The sequence below is a fragment of the Octopus bimaculoides genome, chromosome 1 (genome assembly GCF_046866305.1).
Source record: "Octopus bimaculoides isolate indiv1 chromosome 1, ASM4686630v1, whole genome shotgun sequence".
Taxonomy (NCBI): domain Eukaryota; kingdom Metazoa; phylum Mollusca; class Cephalopoda; order Octopoda; family Octopodidae; genus Octopus; species Octopus bimaculoides.
Window position 1 is genome coordinate 102,513,791 of NC_142928.1, and position 23,893 is coordinate 102,537,683.

The following is a 23,893-nucleotide window of genomic DNA, read 5'->3' on the forward strand; positions in this document are numbered from 1 at the left end:
CGGTCGTTCTTTCATCTTGGGTTAAGAAAATTTTTCTTGGAGGTTTTCGCTAATGGCCGTACAGAGATTTGTCTGTCGATCGTTCTGTAAAAGCGTACCTCTTCAAACACTCATCACCAAACAGCCTTTTCGCCACCAGCGTCGTGCACCAACCAAGATTACCACCGTGACGACAACAATTACTACTACCAACTACAAGCATTCCCCCCGACGTCACCAAGTTTCAACAGATCGTTACCACTGTCAACATCATTACCACCACACATACAGAACACAGCTATATTACAGTTCCTGCGCCGACGTCTTCATCAATGTACTGTCTACCACAATGTCGTGCACCAATAACCCCACCACCAGGGACACACCAATCAACTTGTGTAACTTTTAATACGAACTGGTTTTCTCTATCTCTGTGTTTTGGGACTTTTCGCAGTCTATACTACAGACACTTTCACTTGTTCTGTGTTTTTTCTCACACACACACTTGTGCACTCATACATTTTCTTTCCTTTCAGGGAAAACAAACTCTCAGACTTTTACATCTCGTGATTCCAGTTTCCTGGACAGTTGTCATCACGGTTGTTTTGTCATTGTCATTTCATTTATACATTGCATGTTCTGTGTTTTTTCTCACACACACACTTGTGCACTCATACATTTTCTTTCCTTTCAGGGAAAACAAACAATCAGACTTTTACATCGCGTGATTCCAGTTTCCTGGACAGTTGTCATCACGGTTGTTTTGTCATTGTCATTTCATTTATACATTGAATGCATGTATTTCACAAGTGTACATTTCATTTCTTTGAATTTTCTTTGTGTGTGTTTGTACCACATCTTGTGGGTGTTTTTCAGTGGCCATCCTGCCTCAGGCGTTCTAACAGATTTCATTTATCGTGCGTTTCTCGCACTGGCGAGGGAGCCCTGTAGTAACGCCGTGTGCATGCGTAGTCTCACGCATGCGTGGAATTCAACAACCAAGCGTTCCCGCTTAATTATATCTCTTTTATGGTCGGCCGACCATGAGCAAGGATGTGTTAAGCTGTCTCTCTACATCTTTCGGACTTACAATCGACAGCTCACTTACAACTACAGAACAACGTCCCAACAACTATGCTCATACACACAGAAGCTGTAACAACAAGAACTAAAAATGTATATATTTACCACCTGAATAAATGTTGTTTAAGTTGATAGTCTGGAGTTCAGCGTTCCGTTATATTCTTTAATTTTATAGTTGGAAAGTCAGGTATACATCTAAAGATGTATAACCCACTTTCTACTAAACAACTATGTGATTTAGAAGTTCCTTGGTTTTTATGGCAGGATGCCCTTTGTAACACCAACTCACTGTAAAGTGATTGGCATTAGGAAGGGCATCTGGCCATAAAAACCAAGCCAAATCAGACTGGAACCTGGTGCAGCTCCCTTGCTTGCCAGCTCTGGTCAAACCATCCAAACCATGCCAGCATGGAAAATGTATGTTAAAAGATGATGATGATGATGATGATGTCATAACCATGTGGTTCTGGGTCTGATCTCACAGCATGACATCATTGACAAGTGCTATATACAATAGCCTCAGACTAACCAATGCCTAGTATTCTTTACTGTTTCACTGTTTGCGAGACATATGGTAAGGTCTCATAGATTTGTTTTACTGTTGAATTTGTTTTTCATGAAAGATTTTTTTACTCCATGGAGAAGTCGAGTGTAACAAACATCCAACTGTTCTTGAAACCTTATGAAATGATTCTGTGGCATGGAAGAGAACTAAATCAATGAGAGTATGAATGATAATTGATTGGAGACCTTAACATGACCCGGTATGGCTGCATCACTTGTTAAAGTTACCTCTGTAGATTTTCTATAGAAATTATAGCCAGCACTGATAACCTTAACAATTGATTTAATAGCATTGCTAACACAAGAGAACACAGTATTAACTTATAAAAGTGTTTAATATACTTTGTAGTATATTATAGTTGCATAATAAAATACAGTGTCCCTACAAGTCATTAGTGTGGCTGCAGTCTCTTCATTTCCGACTACCTCTACCTGAGCTAGAATGCGCACTAACAGGAGATAATTACCTCCATAGTAAGAATCTATGTTATTGGTCATACATGTTGTTATGTCTCACGCTACTGCTATCTAGCACCTTCAGATGATCTCTACTCAACCGCTACACGACTGCTACTCAACAGTTACTCAACAGCTATTCAACCCTCTACCACGGCCAGACTACTTCTATTTATATGTCTTGGGCGGTCCTACTTCTTCACTTGGGGGTGTCAACACTACACATGTTAAGTTTCATCAGCCATATTCTTTCATAATGGCTCAAGGCATGTTGGAAGAGGGTATTAACTTTGGAGTTTTTTCTCTTACATTGATTTCTTTCACTGCATCTAAGGGTCCCAATCTACCCTTACAAAAATCTATTTAACTCTTAGATGGTATGGTATATTGATAGGTACTACCATTCCAGGTCAAAACGGACCTGAGAGTAATGGTAATTACAAGGTGTGTCTATGCTCCTCACAACTCTAGAACTCCCAAACTGAAACCTCACCACTGGGTGCAGTTTAATGTCTTACCTAGGCTGCAGTCTAATGGACTTGAACACAGTGAAAGAGTAACATAATTTTGCCAAAGTCTTATAAGAGATGAAGCAAATATTGATTATTCTTTTTTTCTTTAAAGTGAGACCCAAAAGATAAAAGATAATGGAATGTTTACACATAAAACTTGAGGTGAATGGAACCTTTAGGCAAGAAACATAACAAGAACCAAGTTGAAGTAACAGAGGTAATCAGATATTGTAAACATATGATTTAACAATCAGCAGCTATATATCAGTTTGGCTTTTAAACTAATATTGAAATTAATCAAAAGTTTTTTTAAGCTAAGTCTAACATCTTTATTTATTTAATCACAAGACTTTTTATGCCACACTTTTGTTTTTTCTCTCTACATACAAAAACATACATACATACATACATACATATATCACATACACACACATACATAGATGTATATAACTACAATGATTGTTTTAAATTTGTAATTACTTTTTGAACTGAAATATTGGTTGCTTAGAAAGAAAGACAAGATTTATGAATGTAGTTGACAGCTATCTACACTATTTAAATATACAGAACAGAAACAGCAAACATTGATTTGATATTATTATTAGAACAGTTTAAAACCTCTTCCTCATCATCATCATCATCACCACCTTCACTGTCATCATCATCATCATCAAAATTTACATCAGCATTGTATTTTCATATTCAATACTACCGTTATTATTGCTAATATATTTGGCACTCCTAAGGTGGCGATCTGGCAGAATTGTTAGCACACTGGGCAAATTGCTTAGTGACATTTCATCCATTTTTCAAATTCTGAGTTCAAATTCTGCTGAAGTCGAATTTGCTTTCCATCCTTTTAGGATCGATAAGTACCAGTTGAGCACTGGGGTCAATTTAATCGACAGAGCCACTCCCACCAAAACTGCTAGCCTTGTGCAACAATTTGAAACTAAGACCATTGGCATCACTACCACCACTACCACCACCACTACCACCAACATTATTACCAGCCACTGCCACTAATAACCCTACCTCAACATTCACAATCGTGACTATCAGTATAACCAATTCCACTGCCATCACTAATGTGCAGTGTCCTTTTGCCCAGTATATAACAGCCAACAAGTATCTATGGCATGTCATAAAATTGTAGTAGTGAATAGTGAATTTGTGTGACATTAACGCTTCTCTCAAATGTAAGTAGTAAAGTAGAGCTTTTGACAAACTGCTTTTTTTATATTCTGAGTTTGAATGTGACCAGCACTGAATTTTACCTTTCATTATTCTGGGGTTTGGTACAATAAAGCCAAACACTAGGGTTGATTTAATAGTCTGTCCTCTCATCATAAATGCATGACCAACAGCCTTTGATAGAAATAATTTCATAACCATTACTATCTTTTATCTTTTAGTTGTTTGAGTCATTAAACTGTAGCCAAGCTGGAGCACTGCCTTGAAGGATTTTTTTTTGGTTAAATGAATCGACCTCAGTATTTATTTTTGATAAACCAAGAACTTATTCTGTTTTTGCTGAACTGCTAAGTTACAGGGATGTGAACAGTTCAACACTCGTTGTCAAGTGATGATGGGGAACAAACAAAGACACAAAGAAACACACACAGATATATATATATATATATATATATATATATATATACACACACACATACATGATAGGCTTCTTTCGGTTTCTTTCTACCAAATGCACTCATAAGGCTTTGGTTGACCCAAGGTTATAGTAGAAGACACTTGCCCAAGGTACCATGCAGTGGGATTGAACCTGAAACCACATGGTTGAGAAGCAAGCTTCTTACCACAATTGCATGTATGACAAATTATTATTTTTGGACATCATTGTCACCACAACAAGCACCACCATCATCACCACATTCACAATAACTAACCATCCTCACCCCATTCACAATCACCTCTATTATTATAAACAATTCCACGGTGATCACTTATGTGTAACACATTGTTTCTTAAATGTGAAACATTTTGATAATCATTGTTTTTGAAAGTGCTGAAGTAGCTTAATTGTTAAAATATTGAATAGAATGTTTTGCAGTATTTATTCCAGTTTTCTGCATTCTGAGTTCAAGTCCTGCCAAAGTAAGACTTGTTTTTCATCATTTTGGGATCTATAGTTAAACTACCAGTCCAGGAAGACAGATTGGTAAAATCATTAGCGCACTGGACGAAATGTCTAGCAATATCTGCTATAATCCTTTGTTTTCTGAAATTAAATTCCACTAACAGCCTACCTGTAATAGGAGAGGGCTTTTGGGATCTGAAAAATAGGGATAGTCCTTCAATGTCAGACAGGGCAGGATGTAGGGGTTGATTGGAGCAACATCTTGATTGTATTAATAAAATAAATGAACCCTAATTAAAGTGGATTACATTACCAGGACAGAGAAGCAAATACTGTTCTTTAGCCCTTGGTTTTCCCTGACTAAGCAATCATGAGGTCAAAAGTTGTTATAACTTTGATCAGTGTCCTTTTTTTAATGTTATAGTGTATCTTGACATTATCCAATGAGGCATTCTTTTTTCAAGACCTAAGGGTTTGATTTAAGAGGGAAATTTGGTTGTTATTTCTAGCAAGTTAAAATGAGATTCGAAACTGCTTACCTGTGACGTCACTGCTACAGACTGTGATCTGAATCACAGCAAACAAACTAACTGTAAAAGAAACAAACAATCAAAATTACAAAGTGATAATAACATTAAAAATACATCTATACATTTACAAATATGTGAAAAAAAAAAGGTATTATATATATATATATATATATATATATATATAACACACACACATACACATCTCTGTAGGTTATCATATTTTAAAGCTGATATTCACATTGCCATTAGTTGAATAGAAATACCATCAAATTATAAACACTGATACAATGAAATAATCATGACAAATTTGTTAGATCTATAGCATTTTCTAACATTTTTAAAATGGAAATTAACAATAGTAATGATTATTATTCAGCAAGAAATATAGACAATAGTTGCAAGTGCATTAATTTGAATACCTGCCCCTTAGGAAATAATTGCTTAATTAAGAAAATAGTGTGTAAATGTTCCATTAAACACTTGTTCTACCAATACTTAGGGATTAACCACTAATAATTTTAAAAGTAGTTACCATATACACATGCAAATATTTGTAGTAATGCCAGAAATTATGTGACTTTATTGTTCGGCTATGTTTGGGAGTGAAAATATTTAATATGACTCAAAATGAAACATAGAGAAGGTGAAAGCATACATAGGTAATTGGTAACCTTATGATTTGTGAAGGTAACACACATATACATACACTTACACATGTATAAATACATATACACACATGCACATATATATAACATACAGTCATACACACACAAGCCCAAAATACAGGAAAGGTAAATATAAAACTATTAGAAAATCTGAAAAAAAAAGCAACAAGCCCACAAGTGTAACTTGAACCACGTATCCACTGCTTGCTTGGTAGGTGACCACATTACCACAAAAGTAGTGGTGGCATTGATTTGCTGAACTCAAAGAAGCAAATATCATTGTAGTGTTGGCAGAAGGGACAAAAACAACAACTGGAATGATTCAATAATGGCACATTGTCTTTAGTATCAGTGAGAACAACTATGGACAATATTTCTTGGATAAAGCCTTGTGAGAAAATAGGCTGTCTTGTATTCTATCATAAGTATTGTACAGTGTGCTTGGTCAAGATACCTAATTATTAACAGACCAGTCAATCTTGCTGTACCATACAGTGCTACAGTTCTTCCTGTTACAAAGAGAAGTCCTGTATACTTGACCAGCAGAAGTACTCAGAAATGTTTGCATATTGTATCAAACTAACATAAGACAGTAAGATGTGAATTGTGGGGGAATTTGGCTTCTATTTCAACATACTGAGACACCATGTAGAGGCTTCCACATTGGCTTATACATGCCTGCATGCATAAGATGGTAGGTCTTAATTTGAAGGCAATTAGGCTGCTATTTCTAGCACATACATATGCATGCCCATAAGTCAGTAGGATGTTTTGAGGATTTGAATTGGTTGCCTTTCTATCAGGTCTAGTCATTATATAGTGGTTTGCCCATTAGCTCATAAATGCTTATACATAAATTAACAGTGTGTAGTTCGAGAGAGATTTGGCTACACTTCTGTCTGATCAAGATACCATGTAGATGCTTCTTTGTTGGCTCAAGTACATATACTAAAGAACTGGGTATGATTTGGGAGAGATTTGGTAGTTAATTCTATCAGATTGACACACTATGTAGAGGTTCTTTTATTGGCTCATACATGAAGATGGTAAGATTCCAGAAGAGAAAGAGATCATTGACAGATGAGGTATTTACACTTTTCAAGGATTACAAGAATTGAATTCAAATCATTGCTGCTGTTTATGAAATTAAACGCTAAGCAAACTTTTGGTGTAAGATAACTCATATCAATATATATATATATATATATATATATGGCTTTGTCGGTGCTTGCTTTGTAGATTCTGAATGAAATGCAGATGCACTCATACACAGATAACTCATGTATGTACATATGTGTGTTTGTGTGAGTACATATGTGTGTATGTATATATATATATATATATATATATATATACATAGAGTGTATATATATATATATATATATATATATATATATATATATATATATATACATAGAGTGTAGGCTCGAAATGTAAAAGACATTTTCATTTTGCCAAGTGTCAAACTAATATACATGCTTGTTGTTCATACACCTGTCTTTGTCTTTTGTTTTTCTATAAATTTCAACACACACACACACGTACTATTTTATTTGCTTTAGTCATTGGTCTGTGGCTTTGCTGGAGCACTGCTGTGTAATGTTATTTGGATAAATCAACTCCAGTATTTATATTGGTTTCAAATTTTGGCACAAGGCCAGCAATTTTGGAGGAGGGAGTAAGTTGATTACACTGACCCCAGTGCTCAACTGGTACTTATTTTATTGACCGTAAAGGGATGGAAGGCAAAGTCAACCCTGGTGGCATTTGAACCCAGAATGTAAAGACGGATGAATTATTACTACTAAGCATTTTGCCTGGCATAATTCCATTACTTATATTAAGTACGGTACTCTGTTCCATTGCTCTCTTTTGCCAAACTATTTCATTACATAGGCATAAAAAAATTAACACTGGTTGTCAAGCAGTAGAGGGACAAAACACACACATACATGACAGATTTCCCATCAACCAAATTCACGGAGTGGGACTGAACTCCAAACCACATAGTTGCAATCCTTCCATAACTATGAGTATAGTTTAGAAAAGAAAAGGGACCATGCTATGATGGCCTTTACTAGAAGCACCATATGAAAAGACAGTCTCGAAATAGAATTTGCATTATTTAATCACCTTCATATAATTCACTTTAAAAGTGACAATTGTTCATGATAGTTTCATAGCAATTTTGTCTTTTTATCCTCCTTCTTACAAAGATATTGATAGATACCAACAACTGTTATAAATTTGTTAGTTTTTCTAGAAAAATATCATTTTGAGAATATTTTCGTGAATGATTATGACAGCTATATTTATAAGGGGGAAAGCTAACATTCTTGAAGAATTTGTTTCTTTTAGACAAGCTACAGTTTGTTTTGTTTATTATATGACCATCTCATATATAACCACTGCAAAAACCAGCATCATAAATACCATAAGCATCACAATCACAATCAGCATCGAAATTATGATTACAATCACCATCACCACCGTTCCCACCATGGTAATCACTGCTGCTTCAATCATCGCAATCTGAAGCATGACTACCACCACTGACACATGTGCGCGCGTGCACACACACACACACACACACAATCAAAGAAGCCTCTTTATTCACATTTCATTTCATCAACACACACACACATGTATACAAAATATATGCACACACACACACACACACACAAATGACCAACCAAGCATCTTTATTCCCATTTCTTTAACAACATACACATGCAAATACATGCAGAAACACACATATACAAAGAAACATGTATAGAAACACAAACACACACACACACACACACACACATTTACAGACACACATAAAGCAAAAATGCAAGCGCATACAAATCCCTATGTATATATGCCTATGCTCAGACATAAATATGCATAAACAAAGGCACAAATATAGAAAACTATGCATAAAAAGCACATGTGCAGTCTCTGTCTCTCTTTCTTTGTCTGTCTGTCTGTCTCACACACACACACACACACACACACACACACACAAATGTATAAATACTAACACACATACAACCAATCAACCAAATGTTTTCCATTTCCATTTTTTCACAACACCCCTACACACTTTTGTACAGAAACAACATACAGATAGACAAAAAAAAACAACATAAAAATACATACAGTAACATATATGCAAATAAAAAGTGAACATGCACATACACAATCATTCTTACACATACATATATACATGCATAAGACACATGCTCACACACATATGCATGTACATTCACAAACATGTGCACACACACACACACACACATACACACATATAAAGACACACACATGCATATAAAGACACACACACACATATATATATACATGTGTAACACATGCTCTCTCTCTCTCTCTCTCTCTCTCTCTCTCTCTCTCTCTCTCTCACACACACACACACACGTACACCTGTCTCTAAAGATTTTTACAGTTTGCATGGATGGATACTTTTGCATATTAAGCTGCTTGAGCTTGAAATAGAACCAGACTGATCTAGCAGTGAGGGAACTCAAGCATCAATAACAAGAAGAAAAAGTAAAAAAAGTAAAAAAAAAAAAAAATACAAACAAACACTACAGCTACAACAACAATATTGATTTCTTAGAAAGGCACAAGGTCACAAATCTTTGAGAGAAGGAGGGTTGTTGATTATATTGATTCCTCCAATATTTTACGGGTATTTATTTCATTAATCTCTATCCACTTAGTGATAAATATGAAAAGTAAAGTCATATTGAGTGGGACTTGAACTTGGAACATATGCAACTAAATACTGCAAGTTGTTTCATCTGACGAGTCCGCTGCCCTAACCACTGGGCCATTGCGCCTCCACTCTGACAATGTACTGATGCTGTTACTCCACATTGACCCTCCACCTCTCCTGGGGAAAGGATAAAATTTACAGGACCAAAATTGTAGATATGCTATCAGTCAGGGTTAATCATTCATATACATATATATCACATCATCATCATTTAAAGTCTGTTTTATATGCTGGCATGAGTTAGACAGATTAACTGGGATTGGTATGCTGGACAGCTGCATCAGACTCTAGCCATCTGTTTTGACTTAGTTACTATGGCTGGATGTCCTTCCTAATACCAACTACTTTAGAGAGTACTGGGTGTTTTTGTGTGTCACCAGTACGGGTACTTTTTATGTGTCACTGGCATGGACGCCTTTTAACAGGTCACAAGTAAAAGAAGAAAAAAAAAAAAAAAAATATATATATATATCGATTTAAAAGAGAGCTCAAAACTAATCCATTGAAAATACTTTATTATAATAATGATAATTATTATAATAAAGTATTTTTAATGGATCAGTTTTGAGCTCTCTTTTAAATCGATATAAATACAAAAACTCACTTGTGAGTATTTTGCTACGTTTGTTAACAGATACAATATTTTTGCCTAATTTTGGTATAAAAATATATATAAATACACACACACACACACACACACACACACACACACACACATATATATATATATATTTATATATCTGTAAAAATATGTGACACTTATTTGGTAGCCATAATAAAACTCCAAGTTTCGGATGCTGGGGTGGGGGCCCACGCCAACATCTCTTCAGTTATCCGGCCATGGAGAATTCCTGTCACATATTTTTACAGATAAATTCCTCTATTTACATAATATCGAGGTCTCTTTCTTTCTTTTGTTGTCCTTCCTATCAATATATATGTATATATATATCATCAGTAAATCATAAATCCAAAGGAGAAACACACTCTAAGTTATAGAGCAGTAGAGTAATTAATTAAAAATAGTTATGGCTGGTCTATGGGGTTACCCAGGGTTTCATGTCATTTATTCTTTTACTTGTTTCATACTGTACCTTACTGGGGCACTACCTTTAACCTCTTAGTATTCAGATTATTCTGTCAAATGTAATGTTCATTTATTTATATTGCTTTAAATTAATCATGCATTGTCTTGTAGTTTAGAGATATCAGTAATGTAATTGCTTAGCTTTAGAATGACATTTTCAGGATGAGGTTAGAGGCCAGATCTGGCCAACTTCAATGTAAAACAGGTTAAATATTTTGGCTGGATATGGCCAGTTTGAATGCTAAAGGGCTAAGGGTTAATTAAGCAAATCAAATCTAGCATCTACATTAAGTATTGTATTTATTTTATTGGTCTCTTTTTCCAAACTGCTTTGTTACATAAAGAAACCAACACCAGTTGTCCAGCAGTGGAGGGACAAAACATGAACACACACATTTACATGACAGTATTCTCACAGTTTCTATCAACAAAATTCTCTCACAAGGTATTGGTGAGTCAGGGGTTACAGTTGAAGACATCTACCAAGAGGATGTGTAGTGAGATTGAACCCAAAACCACATGGTTGCAATCATTCTATCTATGTGCAATTCTGGACAAGGTTTATTTTGTGGAAGAATAACTGTTGTCCATATATGTAGGCCTTTTCTCTGCATGTGACAGATTTTGTCTAAAGGAAAGGTTTTTCTTAAAGGAGACCTATATAGGGTGGGGTGCTGAAAAGTTCGTGACTTTAAGGATTTCACAAAACGCTTGGTTAGAGGCCCAACCTTTCAAGTTCTTTTACAGGGCTTAGAAAAACTGAAGGACCACTGCAATAAGTGTGTGCTGAGAGGGGAATATGTTGAATAAAATCATAATTAACTGATCCTCCTGTATTTTCTTTTACCCAAAGCAAATTTCTTAATCATTCAGTCATATATATGTGTGTGCGTGTGTGTGTTAGTCAAAAAAATTCCAACATGCAATAATTTTCATATTTTATTTTTAGTATTTTTAGAATTTTACAATATTACAAGTACTTTCATGTATCATAATCATCTTTTGGTAAATATTTATGTAGTACCATTTGTTGTTGTTGTTGGCACTCCGTCGCTTACGACGTCGAGGGTTCCAGTTGATCCAATCAACGGAACAGCTTGCTCGTGAAATTAACGTGAAAGTGGCTGAGCACTCCACAGACATGTGTACCCTTAACATAGTTCTCGGGGATATTCAATGTGGCATAATGTGACAGGGCTGACCCTTTGAATTACAGGCACAACAGAAACAGGAAGTAAGAGTGAGAGAAAGTTGTGGTGAAAGAGTACAGCAGGGTTCGCCACCATCCCCTGCCGGAGCCTCGTGGAGCTTTAGGTGTTTTCGCTCAATAAACACTCACAATGCCCGGTCTGGGAATTGAAACCACGATCCTATGACCGCGAGTCTGCTGCCCTAACCACTGTGCCATTGCGCCTCCATGTAGTACCATTAACAAACAGCTAATGCACTTTGCAGTTGACAACTGTAGTGAAATGATAGAATTTCAATTTTAAATACCTTCCAATAGGGCCTAACAAGTTCATGCTTATGAACACTGTTTTAACCAATCAGTGTGCAGCTTAGTGGGTCACAGTTCAATAAACTGTGTTCAAATTTTGGCAAACTTTATGAGGATACATTACACACCAAGAATGTATTTTTATTCTTTTATTTGTTTCAGTCACTTGACTGTGGCCATGCTGGAGCACTGCCTTTAGTCAAAGAAATCAACCCCAAGACTTATTCTTTGTAAGCCTAGTGCTTATTCTATCGATCTCTTTTGCTGAACTGCTAAGTTATGGGGACATAAACACACCAACATCAGCTGTCAAGTGATGGTGGGAGAACAAACACAGACACACAAACACACATATATACGATGGGCTTCTTTCAGTTTCCATATACCAAATCCACTCACAAGGCTTTTGGTTGTCCCAAAGCTATAGTAGAAGACACTTGTCCTTGGTGCCACATAGTGGGACTGAACCTGGAATCATGTGGTTGAGAAGCAAGATTCTTACCACAGCTGCACCTATGTATAAAGTCCCATATGTATATGTCATGCATCTATTTATTTATAACAGTCGATTTCTCTCCAGGTATCACAACCTTGGAAAATACATGATACTCAAAAGCAATTTCTTGTTCAACTCTATTAGTTTGATTAGTAACCACATTCTGAAAGATAGTTCCTGGATACCATTGCTTCTTCTTTATAGCAGCATTGTGACTCTCACCAGCTCACTCCAATGATTTCTCCATCAAAAGCTAGTGATGACAGACACCCCATAGGGATATCATGAAACATATACAGTCTACTACCTAATTATATATAAATAATCGCATATTTGTATTGTGTGACTTACTTCATGTTTATTTCTGCAGCATATTTATCATCTAAGACATATAGTCATTACTCTAAATTTTCTAAGTCAACTATTTATTGAATTTTCTTGTGATGTATACAGACTTCATGGGGATGTGTTAAACTTCATGAATATATGTACAAAGTCTCTCTCTCTCTCTCTCTCTCTCTCTCTCTCTCTCTCTCACACACACACACACGTATATGTAGATAGTTATATATATTGTCTGTTGAGATATTTCTATACTTCAGCAAATGTAGAAGGCTTAAAATCGTTGGCCTTATTTTAGAAACTTTATTTTGTATGAAAGAAAAAGTTTTTGTCAAAAATCAATACTAAATGAATTAAATGGACATATGGTTATCTCGTTTACTCCATATTGTATAAGTAAGTATGAGGAGGGCAGATGTGTCGAATCAACACAATGCCAAATGAAATGCCATGTGGTATCTAGTTACGTGGCTTCGTCTCCTCAAATTCCACCTGTGTAATCAATTGTACACAAAATTTGAGAATCTGAGGTCTTGCATCTCAGAAATAAAAAGTGTGTGCTTGTATATGTGTGCATGTGTTAAATATATATATATATATATATATATATGCAAATTTAGTAAATGGAGTAATACGCATATGTTAAATGAATTCTTTTATTTCCAACATATGTTTCGAAGATTACAAGTTGTACCTTCCAAAGGAATAGGTGATGTTGATAAGGATGTAATCTTCTCTTCAGGGAAATACATAGGAACCAACTTAACCGTAAGACATTTTAACTGAATGTGATAACTGTATGTAGAGAAGATTGCTATGTAACTTATTTGAAAAAACCGTTGGAGGTTGCAACGCTACGAGACAGTACGTTGGGCAAGAAGGGAAGAAAAGAAGGAATTTAGAATTGAGAGTTAACAAGATGACTTAAACCCGATAAAAATAGGAGAAGAATGTTTTATGTATAATGCGGTGTTGACATAAATGCCTATAAGTATATGAATGAGAGACCAACAAAACTCCTTGTGGCACCAAAGATGAACTAAAGGTAAGGATTATGGCAGCATTCACCAACTTAAACCAGCAGACTATCCAGAAGAGTTGCAGGAGATTCTGAAGTCACCTGGCGGCCATGGTTGAAGCCAATGGAGATTTTATTGAATAAATTTACTCTTTAGTATATCAAGATATTTTTATGTAATTTTGGTAAATACATCTGTTAAAATGAGATGTCAGTATTATTTTCATTTTTGTGTATTTTAGGTAAAAATTTATTCACTGCACCCTGTATGTGTGTATCTGTCTGTTTGTGTCTGTTCCCCACCATTGCTTGACAAATGGTGTTGGTGTGTTTACATTCCTGTAATTTAGTGGTTCTGCAAAAGAGATTGATAGAATAAGTACCAGGCTTAAAAGAAAGCCTTGGGGTTGATTTGTTTGACTAAAATCCTTCAAGGTGGTGTCCCAGCATGGGCACAGTCAAATGACTACTAAAACAAGTAAAAGAATACAAGAATATATATACACGTATACACACACACACACACACACACAAACACCACATTTACACATGGCCACTGAGGTGCTTGTATGGCTGTTAAGATGTTCACTTCCAAAACGTGCAGTTTCAAGTTCAGTCGCACAGTACAATGCCCTGGGTGAAAGTCCTCAACTCTAGCCACCAAACCCTAAGTTTTTGACAGGCACTGACTTGCAGAAATTCAAGCCGAGCATCCATCATATCAATCTCACCAATCTACATAAAATGCCCTGTAAAGTTATAGTTACTGCCCCTCCTCATTTGACCAGCCCTTGAAAATTAACCAACAGAAGATGGAATTGAACAGACTGCAAATATAAATTTTCATCATTAGCACAAAGCTATAAATGTATGGATAATTAAAGTTATAGCACACTGATTCTTAATTGATTGAAATTTTCTTCTTAGAGAAAACAAACAAAAGCCTAATGGTAATTATTAATCTCTGTTAAAGAGAAGCAGGGATAATTTCAAGAAGTTAGAAATTATTTCCTCAGATTCAATTCACATGTTTAAGGGAAGAAAATTCTGATTTTAGTAGGTAAATATGGACATCAGCATAGCACAGTATACTCATGCATGATTGATTAGATGATAAAGACTTTTTACTAATAGATATGTTCTGAATAATTTGTGGCCTGTATAATTTGAATAAATGTTTAAGGAATGAAGAAGTAGATTATGTAACATTTTACATTCAATCTTTTTCTCAAACCCATTAACTAGCTTCCGCTGGGAATTGAAACAGTCATAAAGTCTCATCTTGCGATGTAGATGCATAGAAGTATATCTAATTTTGGTTTATATTTGAATAATGTTTTTTTTCTTTCCATCTATTATTATTATCTACTGTGACTTTCTCAAATAGCTCACACTAAACATTTTGATTGATCTTTCTGCCTTAGAATTGAATTCCCACCTCTGTCTGGCTGTTTCTCTTTCTTCTTGTTCCTCTCTCTCTCTCACACAACATGTATACACACAATACATACAGACATACACAATACACACACACACACAATACACGTGCAAACTCTCTGTTTCATGTTCTCCTTTCTCCAACCACCATCACCACACCAAAGCTGCAACAATTCAAATTGAACATTAGCAGTTTGTTAACCTCAAGCAAAGTTGTACTTCGAAGACAGCAAAAATGGCTGTTCGTGTTGTCTTTCTCCTTCAGATCAGACTAACAAATTTAGCAGAAGCAAAATAACACAGGTTATGTTAAAACAAACATAAAACTTGTATTTGGGAAGAGCCATTTTTGTCAATAATTAAACATATGAATTGATTCTTCTTATTTTACTTCTTTTTCTCATGATGATTAATTACTTCTTCATTCTTTCATCATTTGGTTATGAGTATCAAAGTCTTTTCTCACACAACGTGACCTGTTCATTGCTCTTGTGGGGCAAAGATCAGTGAATGGGTTACATGACTTTAATAGAAAGACTTTTATTTTTATACTCATGACAAAATAGTGATTTCTAACACAGGAGTGAGGTTTTCTCTTTTTTTTTTTTTTTTTGAGGGTGACGGAGTATAATAAATAAATTAAATCAACTCCAGTACTTAACCAGGCAGCAAATTAACAGAATCATTAGAGTATTGAATAGAATGTTTTTGCAATATTTAGCCTAAATCTCTGTGCTCTGAGTTCAAATCCCACTGAAGTCAACTTTACTTTCTATCCTTCTGGGGTTATAAATAAAATAACAGTTAAGTTCAGAGGTTGCAGGCTGCACTGTAAGGTTTGTTGGGGACAACTCATAGCCATTTCTTTCTCCAGAGATGAAGAAAAGTTGAGCAAGGGGCCAGAAATCTCTCCTCATAGAAAATCTGATATGTTAGTGGAACTGTCTAAAAACAGACAAATGTAGAATGGAAATATAGAAAAGTTCTTAACAAGTACTTATATCATTGACCTTATGCTACTCTTTAGGAATGAAAATTAAAGTCACTACTCTATGGGATTTGTATCTTGCAGTTTACCAATTCTGCCAACCAACCACTCACTTCTTGTGAAGAAATAATAAAAGAAAAATAATTATAACAAAAACAGCAACAATAATAATAATTGTTTCTAACAGAGGAACAAAGCTTGAAATTTTGAGTAAGGGATTAGTCTATTTGATTGATTGACCCCAGTATTTGACTAATACTTTACTTTATTGGCCCTGAAAGGGAGAAAGGCAGAGCTTGATCTCAACAGGATTTCAATTCAGAATATAAAGACCACAAAGAAATACCCTAAGGCATATTTCTTATGCTCTGATGATTCTGCCAGCTTGTCACCCTAATAATAATAATAATAATAATAATAATAATAATAATAATAATAATAATCCTTTCTACTATAGGTACAAGCCCTGAAATTTGGGGGAAAGGGATAGTCGATTACATCAACCCCAGTACTCAATTGGTACTTATTTTATTTACCCTGAAAGGACAAAAGACAAAACTGCCTTTGGCAGTATTTGAACTTAGAACATAAAGACAGATAAAATGCCGTGAAGCATTTTGCCCAGAATGCTAATGATTCTGCCAGCTCACCTTTCTACTAAAGGCACAAGGCCTGAAATTCGTGGGGAGGGGACTAGTCGATTACATTGACCCCAGTGCTTCATTGGTACTTAATTTATTGACCCTGAAAGGATGACAGGCAAAGTCAACCTCAGTGGAATTTGAACTCAGAGCGTAGTGGCAGACGAAATACTGCTAAGCATTTTGGCTAGCATGCTAACAGTTCTGCCAAGGCCAGCAATCTGGGGAGTGGGCAAGTCGAATACATCAACCCCAATAATCAACTGGTACAGATTTTATTAACCCCGAAAGGATGAAAGGCAAAGTCAGCGTCAGCAGAATTTGAACTTAGAATGTGCCGATGGACGAAATGTCGCTAAGCATTTTGCATGGCATGACAGCGATTCTTCCAGCTTACCACCTTAATAATAATAATAATATTAGACTAGTAATTTTGGAGAGAAGGGGCTAGTTGACGTGACTACTTGACTGGTACTTATTTTACTGATTCTGAAAAGACGAAAGGCAAAGATGGACTTGGTGTGATTTGAGTTCAGAACATAATATTGCAAAGCATTTTTCTAGCATTCTAACAAGTCTGCCAGCTTGCTGCCCTTGATTTCTGATTTCAGCACAAAATCAGCAATTTTGAAGGGGAGGGGATTAGTCAATACTGTTGATTCTAGTATGTGGCTGGTGATTTTATTTAATCAGCCCTGGAGGGATAAAAAGCAAAGTTGATCTTGGCAGGATTTGAACTTGGAATATAAAGTACTAGAACAAGATACTGCAAAGCATTTGTTTCATGTTCTTGTGATTCTGCAAGCTTGCCATCTTCAATAATTTCTGATTAAGCTTGAGTCTAACAATTTTAAGAAGGGGACAGTTAGTCAATTAAATTAACCCAAGATCTCAACTGGTACTTTATTCTATTAACCCTGAAAGGAAGTAAACGCAAAGTTGACCATGATGGGATCTGAACTTAGAATGTAAAGATCTGGAATAAATACGGCAAAGTATTTTTCTGTTGATCCAACAATTTGACCAATCTACCACAATATTAACAACAACAACAACAATAAAAATAATAATTTTCCTTCTACTATATGTACAAGGCCTGAAATTTTGGGGAGGTGGGGTTAGTCAATCACACATTGACCCTAGTACTTAACACCTACTTTATTAAAATTGATAATATAAAAGACAATGTTGACCTTGATGGCTTTCAACACAGAATGTAAAAATCTGAAAGAAATACTGCAAGGCATTTTTTTCTGATTCTCCAATGATTCTGCAAATTACAAAAATATTATTATTATTATTATTAAGGCAGTGAGCAAGCAGAATTGTTAGCATGCCAGACAAAATGCTTAGCTCCATTTCATCCGTTTTTATGTTCTGAGTTCAAATTCTGCTGAGATTGACTTTGTTTTTCATCCTGGGTTGATAAATTAAGTACCAGTGAAACACTGGGGTTGATGTAATTTACTTGTCTTCTCCCCACAAAATTTCAGGCCTTGTGCCTATAGTAGAAAGGATTATTATTATTATTATTATTATTAAGGTGGTGAGCAAGTAGAGCTGTTAGCATGCCAGACAAAATGCTTAGCTGCATTTCATCCGTTTTTATGTTCTGTATTCAAATTCTGCTGAGGCTAACTTTGCCTTTCATCATTCTGAGGTCGATAAAAATAAGTACCTCCCCTCACAAACCACTGGCCCTGTGCCAAAATTTGAAACTATTAATAATAATAACGATAAATGCATTGGTAAAGACTCTAACTCACCCTTATTTGCTTCAATAGATAATTTCAAATCAAAAATAGAATAAAACATTAAGGTTATTTATTTATTACCTTCAAATATTTACACTTGTTTTGAGAATAAAAAGTTACTGAATGAAAATATTTCTATATTATATCTGTTTGTTTAATCTTCATTATAATTATGCACAGACACACACACACAGATGCACAGACACACACACACACGGATGCTCAGACACACACACACGGATGCACAGACACACATGCACATTACACACGGTTACAAACACATATATACAAGAGGTATGCATATATATTCACTGAGAACTTTTGCACATGTCATTCAGTACATCACTGCCTTACTGAATTATGTGAAGTCATGAGCTTACTAGAATTATTTCTTATAACTCATAATAATGTTTATATAGGAGACAGTATGACAAACACAAGATGCTGTTTATATCATTCATTCCCTATGCATGTTTTTTCCATAGTGGCTATTTTCATTCTCTGCAGTGGATGTACCAGCTGCAATTGGAGGCAGATCCACCACTGTTGTATGAGGGGAACACTTCATTACATTATGCTGAAGTGCAGGTATGGCTGTGAAGTTCAGTTGTTTACTTCCAAACCATGTGGTCTAGTGTTCATTTCTTATTTCTTTATTGCCCACAAGGGGCTAAACATAGAGAGGACAAACAAGGACAGAAAAAGGAATTAAGTTGATTACATCGACCCCAGTGCGTAACTGGTACTTAATTTATCGATCCCAAAAGGATGAAAGACAAAGTCAACCTCGGCGGAATTTGAACTCAGAACGTAACAGCAGACGAAATACTGCTAAGCATTTTGTCCAGTGTGCTAACGTTTCTGCCAGCTCACCGCCTTAGTGTTCGCCTAGTGTCCATTTATACAGCATGACCCCTTAGGAAAGTATCTCAGACTCTAGCCTTGAGCTGACCAATGAACTTTGAAGGAAATTAGTGGATGGAACATTACAAGTGAGCCCTAATTATATATAAGTGCAGATATGGCTGTGATTTTAAAAAGTTCACTTCTCAATCACATGGTTTCAGGTTCAGTCCTACTGTGTGGCACTTTGGGAAAGTATCATGTACTATAAACCCCTGAAACAGCCAAAGCCTTGAGTTGATTTGGTAGATTGAAACTGAAAGAAGCTCAGAATATATGTGTATATATATATATGTGTATTTGTGTATCCTTGTTTTGACATTGAGTGATAGTTGTGAGTGTCACTGTTATACAAGTGGTGTTATTTGTTCTTCCATGAAAAAATGTCCAGCCAAAGGGAAATATTAGTTTACATGAAAACAGGTGAAGGTTGGTTACAGGAAAAGCATCCAGGTGTATTGAATCTCACTCAACAATTTTCCTCAGACACGTGCAAGTAAAGGAAATGCAGGCGTTGAAGAGTGATGATGCATACATGTGTGTGTGTGTGTGTGTGTGTGTGTTTCTGTTTTCATGTTGTATGCTTTTCATTGTTGTCTGTATTTATGTCCGATAATTCAGCAGTGTGATAATTGTAAATTGCTGAAATAAGTACCTGGCTTTAAAAAAAGAATAAATATCTGTGGTGAATTTGAATGATTGAGACCATGCAAAGTGGTGCCCCTGCATGGCAGCAGTCTAATGACTGATAAAAGTAAAAGAGTATAAATGTACATCTTTCATTCTCTCTTTCTCTCTCTATCTAACTTATCTATCTAACCTATGTATGTATGTATGTATGTATGTATGTGTCTGTCTGTCTGTCTGTCTGTCTGTCTGTCTGTCTGTCTGTCTATCTGTCTATCTATCTATCTATCTATCTATCTATCTATCTATCTATCTATCTAACCTATCTATCTGTCTGTTTGTTAATGTATACACACATGTACACACATACATATATAAAATTCTTTTCCTTTATGATTAGTTTTTATTTTCACTTTATTCTGAAAATTCTCTTTTATTGTCTTATTTCTTGATATTGTTTTATATGTATGTAACATTTTTATTCTATATTTCATCAATATGTATTTGTACATGTAACTGCCTATAATTGCATTATTAAGCATCTCTGCATGTCTGAATTTTTATGTCTTTGTTTGTGTGAATTTCTCTGCATGTGAGAGTCTTTTCATATCTGCATGTGCGTGTGTGTATGTATCCAAATGATTGTTTCCGTGTATAAGCTTTGAAGCTTCTGTTTGTATCTTCATGCACATAACATATCTGCATATGCATGCATGTGTGTGTGTGTGTGTGTGTGTTTGTGTATGAGATTGCGTCCGAATGAATAAGCCTATTGTGTTTGTATGTATGTGTGTGAATATGAATGATATAAGATCCTGTAAGAATGCAAGTGTGAAGATATCTGTATTTGCAAATCTGTGTTTGTATGTATGTGTGTGTATGCATGAAATACTAATGATATTAGTCTATATGAATATATATATATAAGCATACGTTTGTGTGTGTGTGAGCATGAGAAACTGCTCCTATTCTGTACTATATGCATATGCAAATGCATTTTTGTGTAGGAGTGCAAGGGACTGAATGTGTGTAGGTGTGGCTGTGTGGTAAGAAGCTTGTTTCCCAACCACATAGTTCCAGGTTCAGTCTTATAGTATGGCTCCTTGGGCAAGTGTCTTCTACTATAGCCTTGGGGCCAACCAAAGCCTTTGTGAGTGGATGTGGTAGACAGAAACTGAAAGAAGCCCGACACACACACACACACACACATATTGTCTTTGGTTAGTAAGTGTTATTTTCAATTTCCCTCTCTCAATAAATCAAAGGAAATGCCTGCTATTCCCTTCAATCTTTGCTTTTGTGACCTGGACATCAATAGTTTGAAACTGACCTGTTTTCCATTACATTTCATAGAAATTCACTGCTGAGTTGCTGAAGCAGAAATATCATTATAGCAAATATTCTGCTCAATACCATAGATTTGTTTGTCAATTGCTTGACCTTAACCACTTCAGCATGTCTCTTAGTGGCTGACAATATGTACATCTCTGATGATAGGCAGAAGAAGTTGGGGAGCATCATAACCATGTGTTGAGAAGGGTTCTTTGGGGGTTCAAATAAATGAAACAAAAATTTGAAGGAAATATTAGTAATTTTTCATATTCTCTAGGGGTAAGCAAAAAGGAAATAACAGTTGCTACCCGGGGACAAAAATCCTGTTGCACAGTGTAATTTTATGAACAGACAAAACTGGAGTAAACAACTGAATGCTCATCATTGAAACAGATGGAGAACCATTTCTGTTTTGTTTATTGCATTTTTTGTATCTTGCATATACACATGAGAATTTTTAGATGACTGTACACGTAGATATATGTTTGCAGGAGAGAGAGTGTGTGTGTCTGCACATGCATGTTTGTGTATTCACACGAGCATGTGTGTGTGTGTGTGTGTGTGTGTGTGTGTGTATGTGTGTGTGTGTGTGTGTGTGTATGATGGTGAGCAAGCTATTAGCTGTGAGTACAGGAGATAATATGTCTTTAATATGTTAAATATTGATTAAGTCTTACTGTATTGCTTGCTGCCATGAGCAAAGAAAGAAAAACAACCCACAGACATATGAGAGAGAGAGAGAGAGAGAGAGAGAGAGAGGTGGAGAAGCAGGAACTGTAGAAATGGTGATCAGGTTTAGGGGCAGCGGGTTTAGTGTAGAGTAGAAGGGTGAGTAGCTTGAAGAGGTAGTCTATAAAAGGTGGCGATGATAATGGCAGAGTGTAATAATGCAGTTTACACGATGATGATAGTGAAAATGATGAATGATGAAGAGTAATAGGGCTGTTCACTAGAAGATGATGATGATGATGATGTAGATGTAGATGGTGGTGATAGAGAAAGGAGAAATAGAGAAGAATGACGATGGAGATGGTGTAAGCAACAAAAACAATGGTGGTAAGAGTAATAGCTTGGTTCAAATAATAATAATGATGATGATGATGATGATGATGATAGAGGTGATGATAGTACTGGTGGTGAATGATGATGATGATGATGATAATGGCAATGATGAAGGCAGTAATTAAGTTAATATTGCTGTTGCTACTGCTGCTGCTGCTGATGGTGATAACTGTGGTAGAGGTGGGGGGGGGGGTGTTTGTGGTTAACAGCAAAGGTGTTTGGTGTTGTTGTTGTAATTACTGTAGTTGAGGATGAGGTGGTTGTTGATGTCGGTGGTGGTGGCGGCGGCAGCGGCGGCATTGGTTTTTGATTTCTTTGATACCACAAGGAAATTCTTTGAAAGACACTAGGAAGAAAATGTTGATTGCAAGACAAGACTAAAGAAATGAATTGCATTGGTAATGGCAGTGGAATGCCGGTAGCTTGCTACACAGAAAGAACATCCTCATCCGATTGACAAGGAAAGAGGAAGAGTTGGGGAGAAGAGTAAGAAAATATATGAAAACAAACAAAATAAATGAAATAAACGAATAAACCATATTAACAATAACATCAATAATAATAACAATACTAACGGTGGTGATGACGATGATGGCGACGACCAGGGCAACAACCATGTCATTGCAAGATGAATACTTTCCCAAGAATCTGGTTTAATGAACTTGCTATATTTCTGATCTTTTATTGGTCTTTTAGTTTTGCTGTTTCCACTTGCTACCCTTTTCTTCATCAAACAACCACCCAACTATTTCTCTGCCTGACTCTCTCTCTCTCTTTATATATATATATATATATATGCATATGTACACACACACATATGCCTGTATGTATATACATATATAACCTATTTTTTTTTTTGTTTCTAACTGCCATGCTGGCATATTTAATTCTCAAATAACTTTCTTCACATACACACCATTTCCTCTCTGTTGAACATACCTGCACACTCATGCATTCACACACTCACACATTCATTACTGCTTTTCTGTCAAACATCCATTTCCTAACCAATTCTCTCGCATCGCCTATCACTGTCACCTCTT

At 35.7% G+C, this 23,893-nt stretch overlaps 1 protein-coding gene across 2 annotated transcripts in view; it reads right to left on the reverse strand.

The window, feature by feature from the left end:
* LOC106874363 (uncharacterized) overlaps positions 1–23,893 on the reverse strand; it is a 511,839-nt gene that overhangs the window by 48,278 nt on the left and 439,668 nt on the right. For both annotated transcript variants that reach the window (XM_014922074.3, XM_052968736.2), the window contains exon 3: positions 5,232–5,282. In XM_014922074.3, coding sequence (XP_014777560.1) covers positions 5,232–5,282 — 51 coding nt within the window. The remainder of the gene's footprint in view (positions 1–5,231; positions 5,283–23,893) is intronic.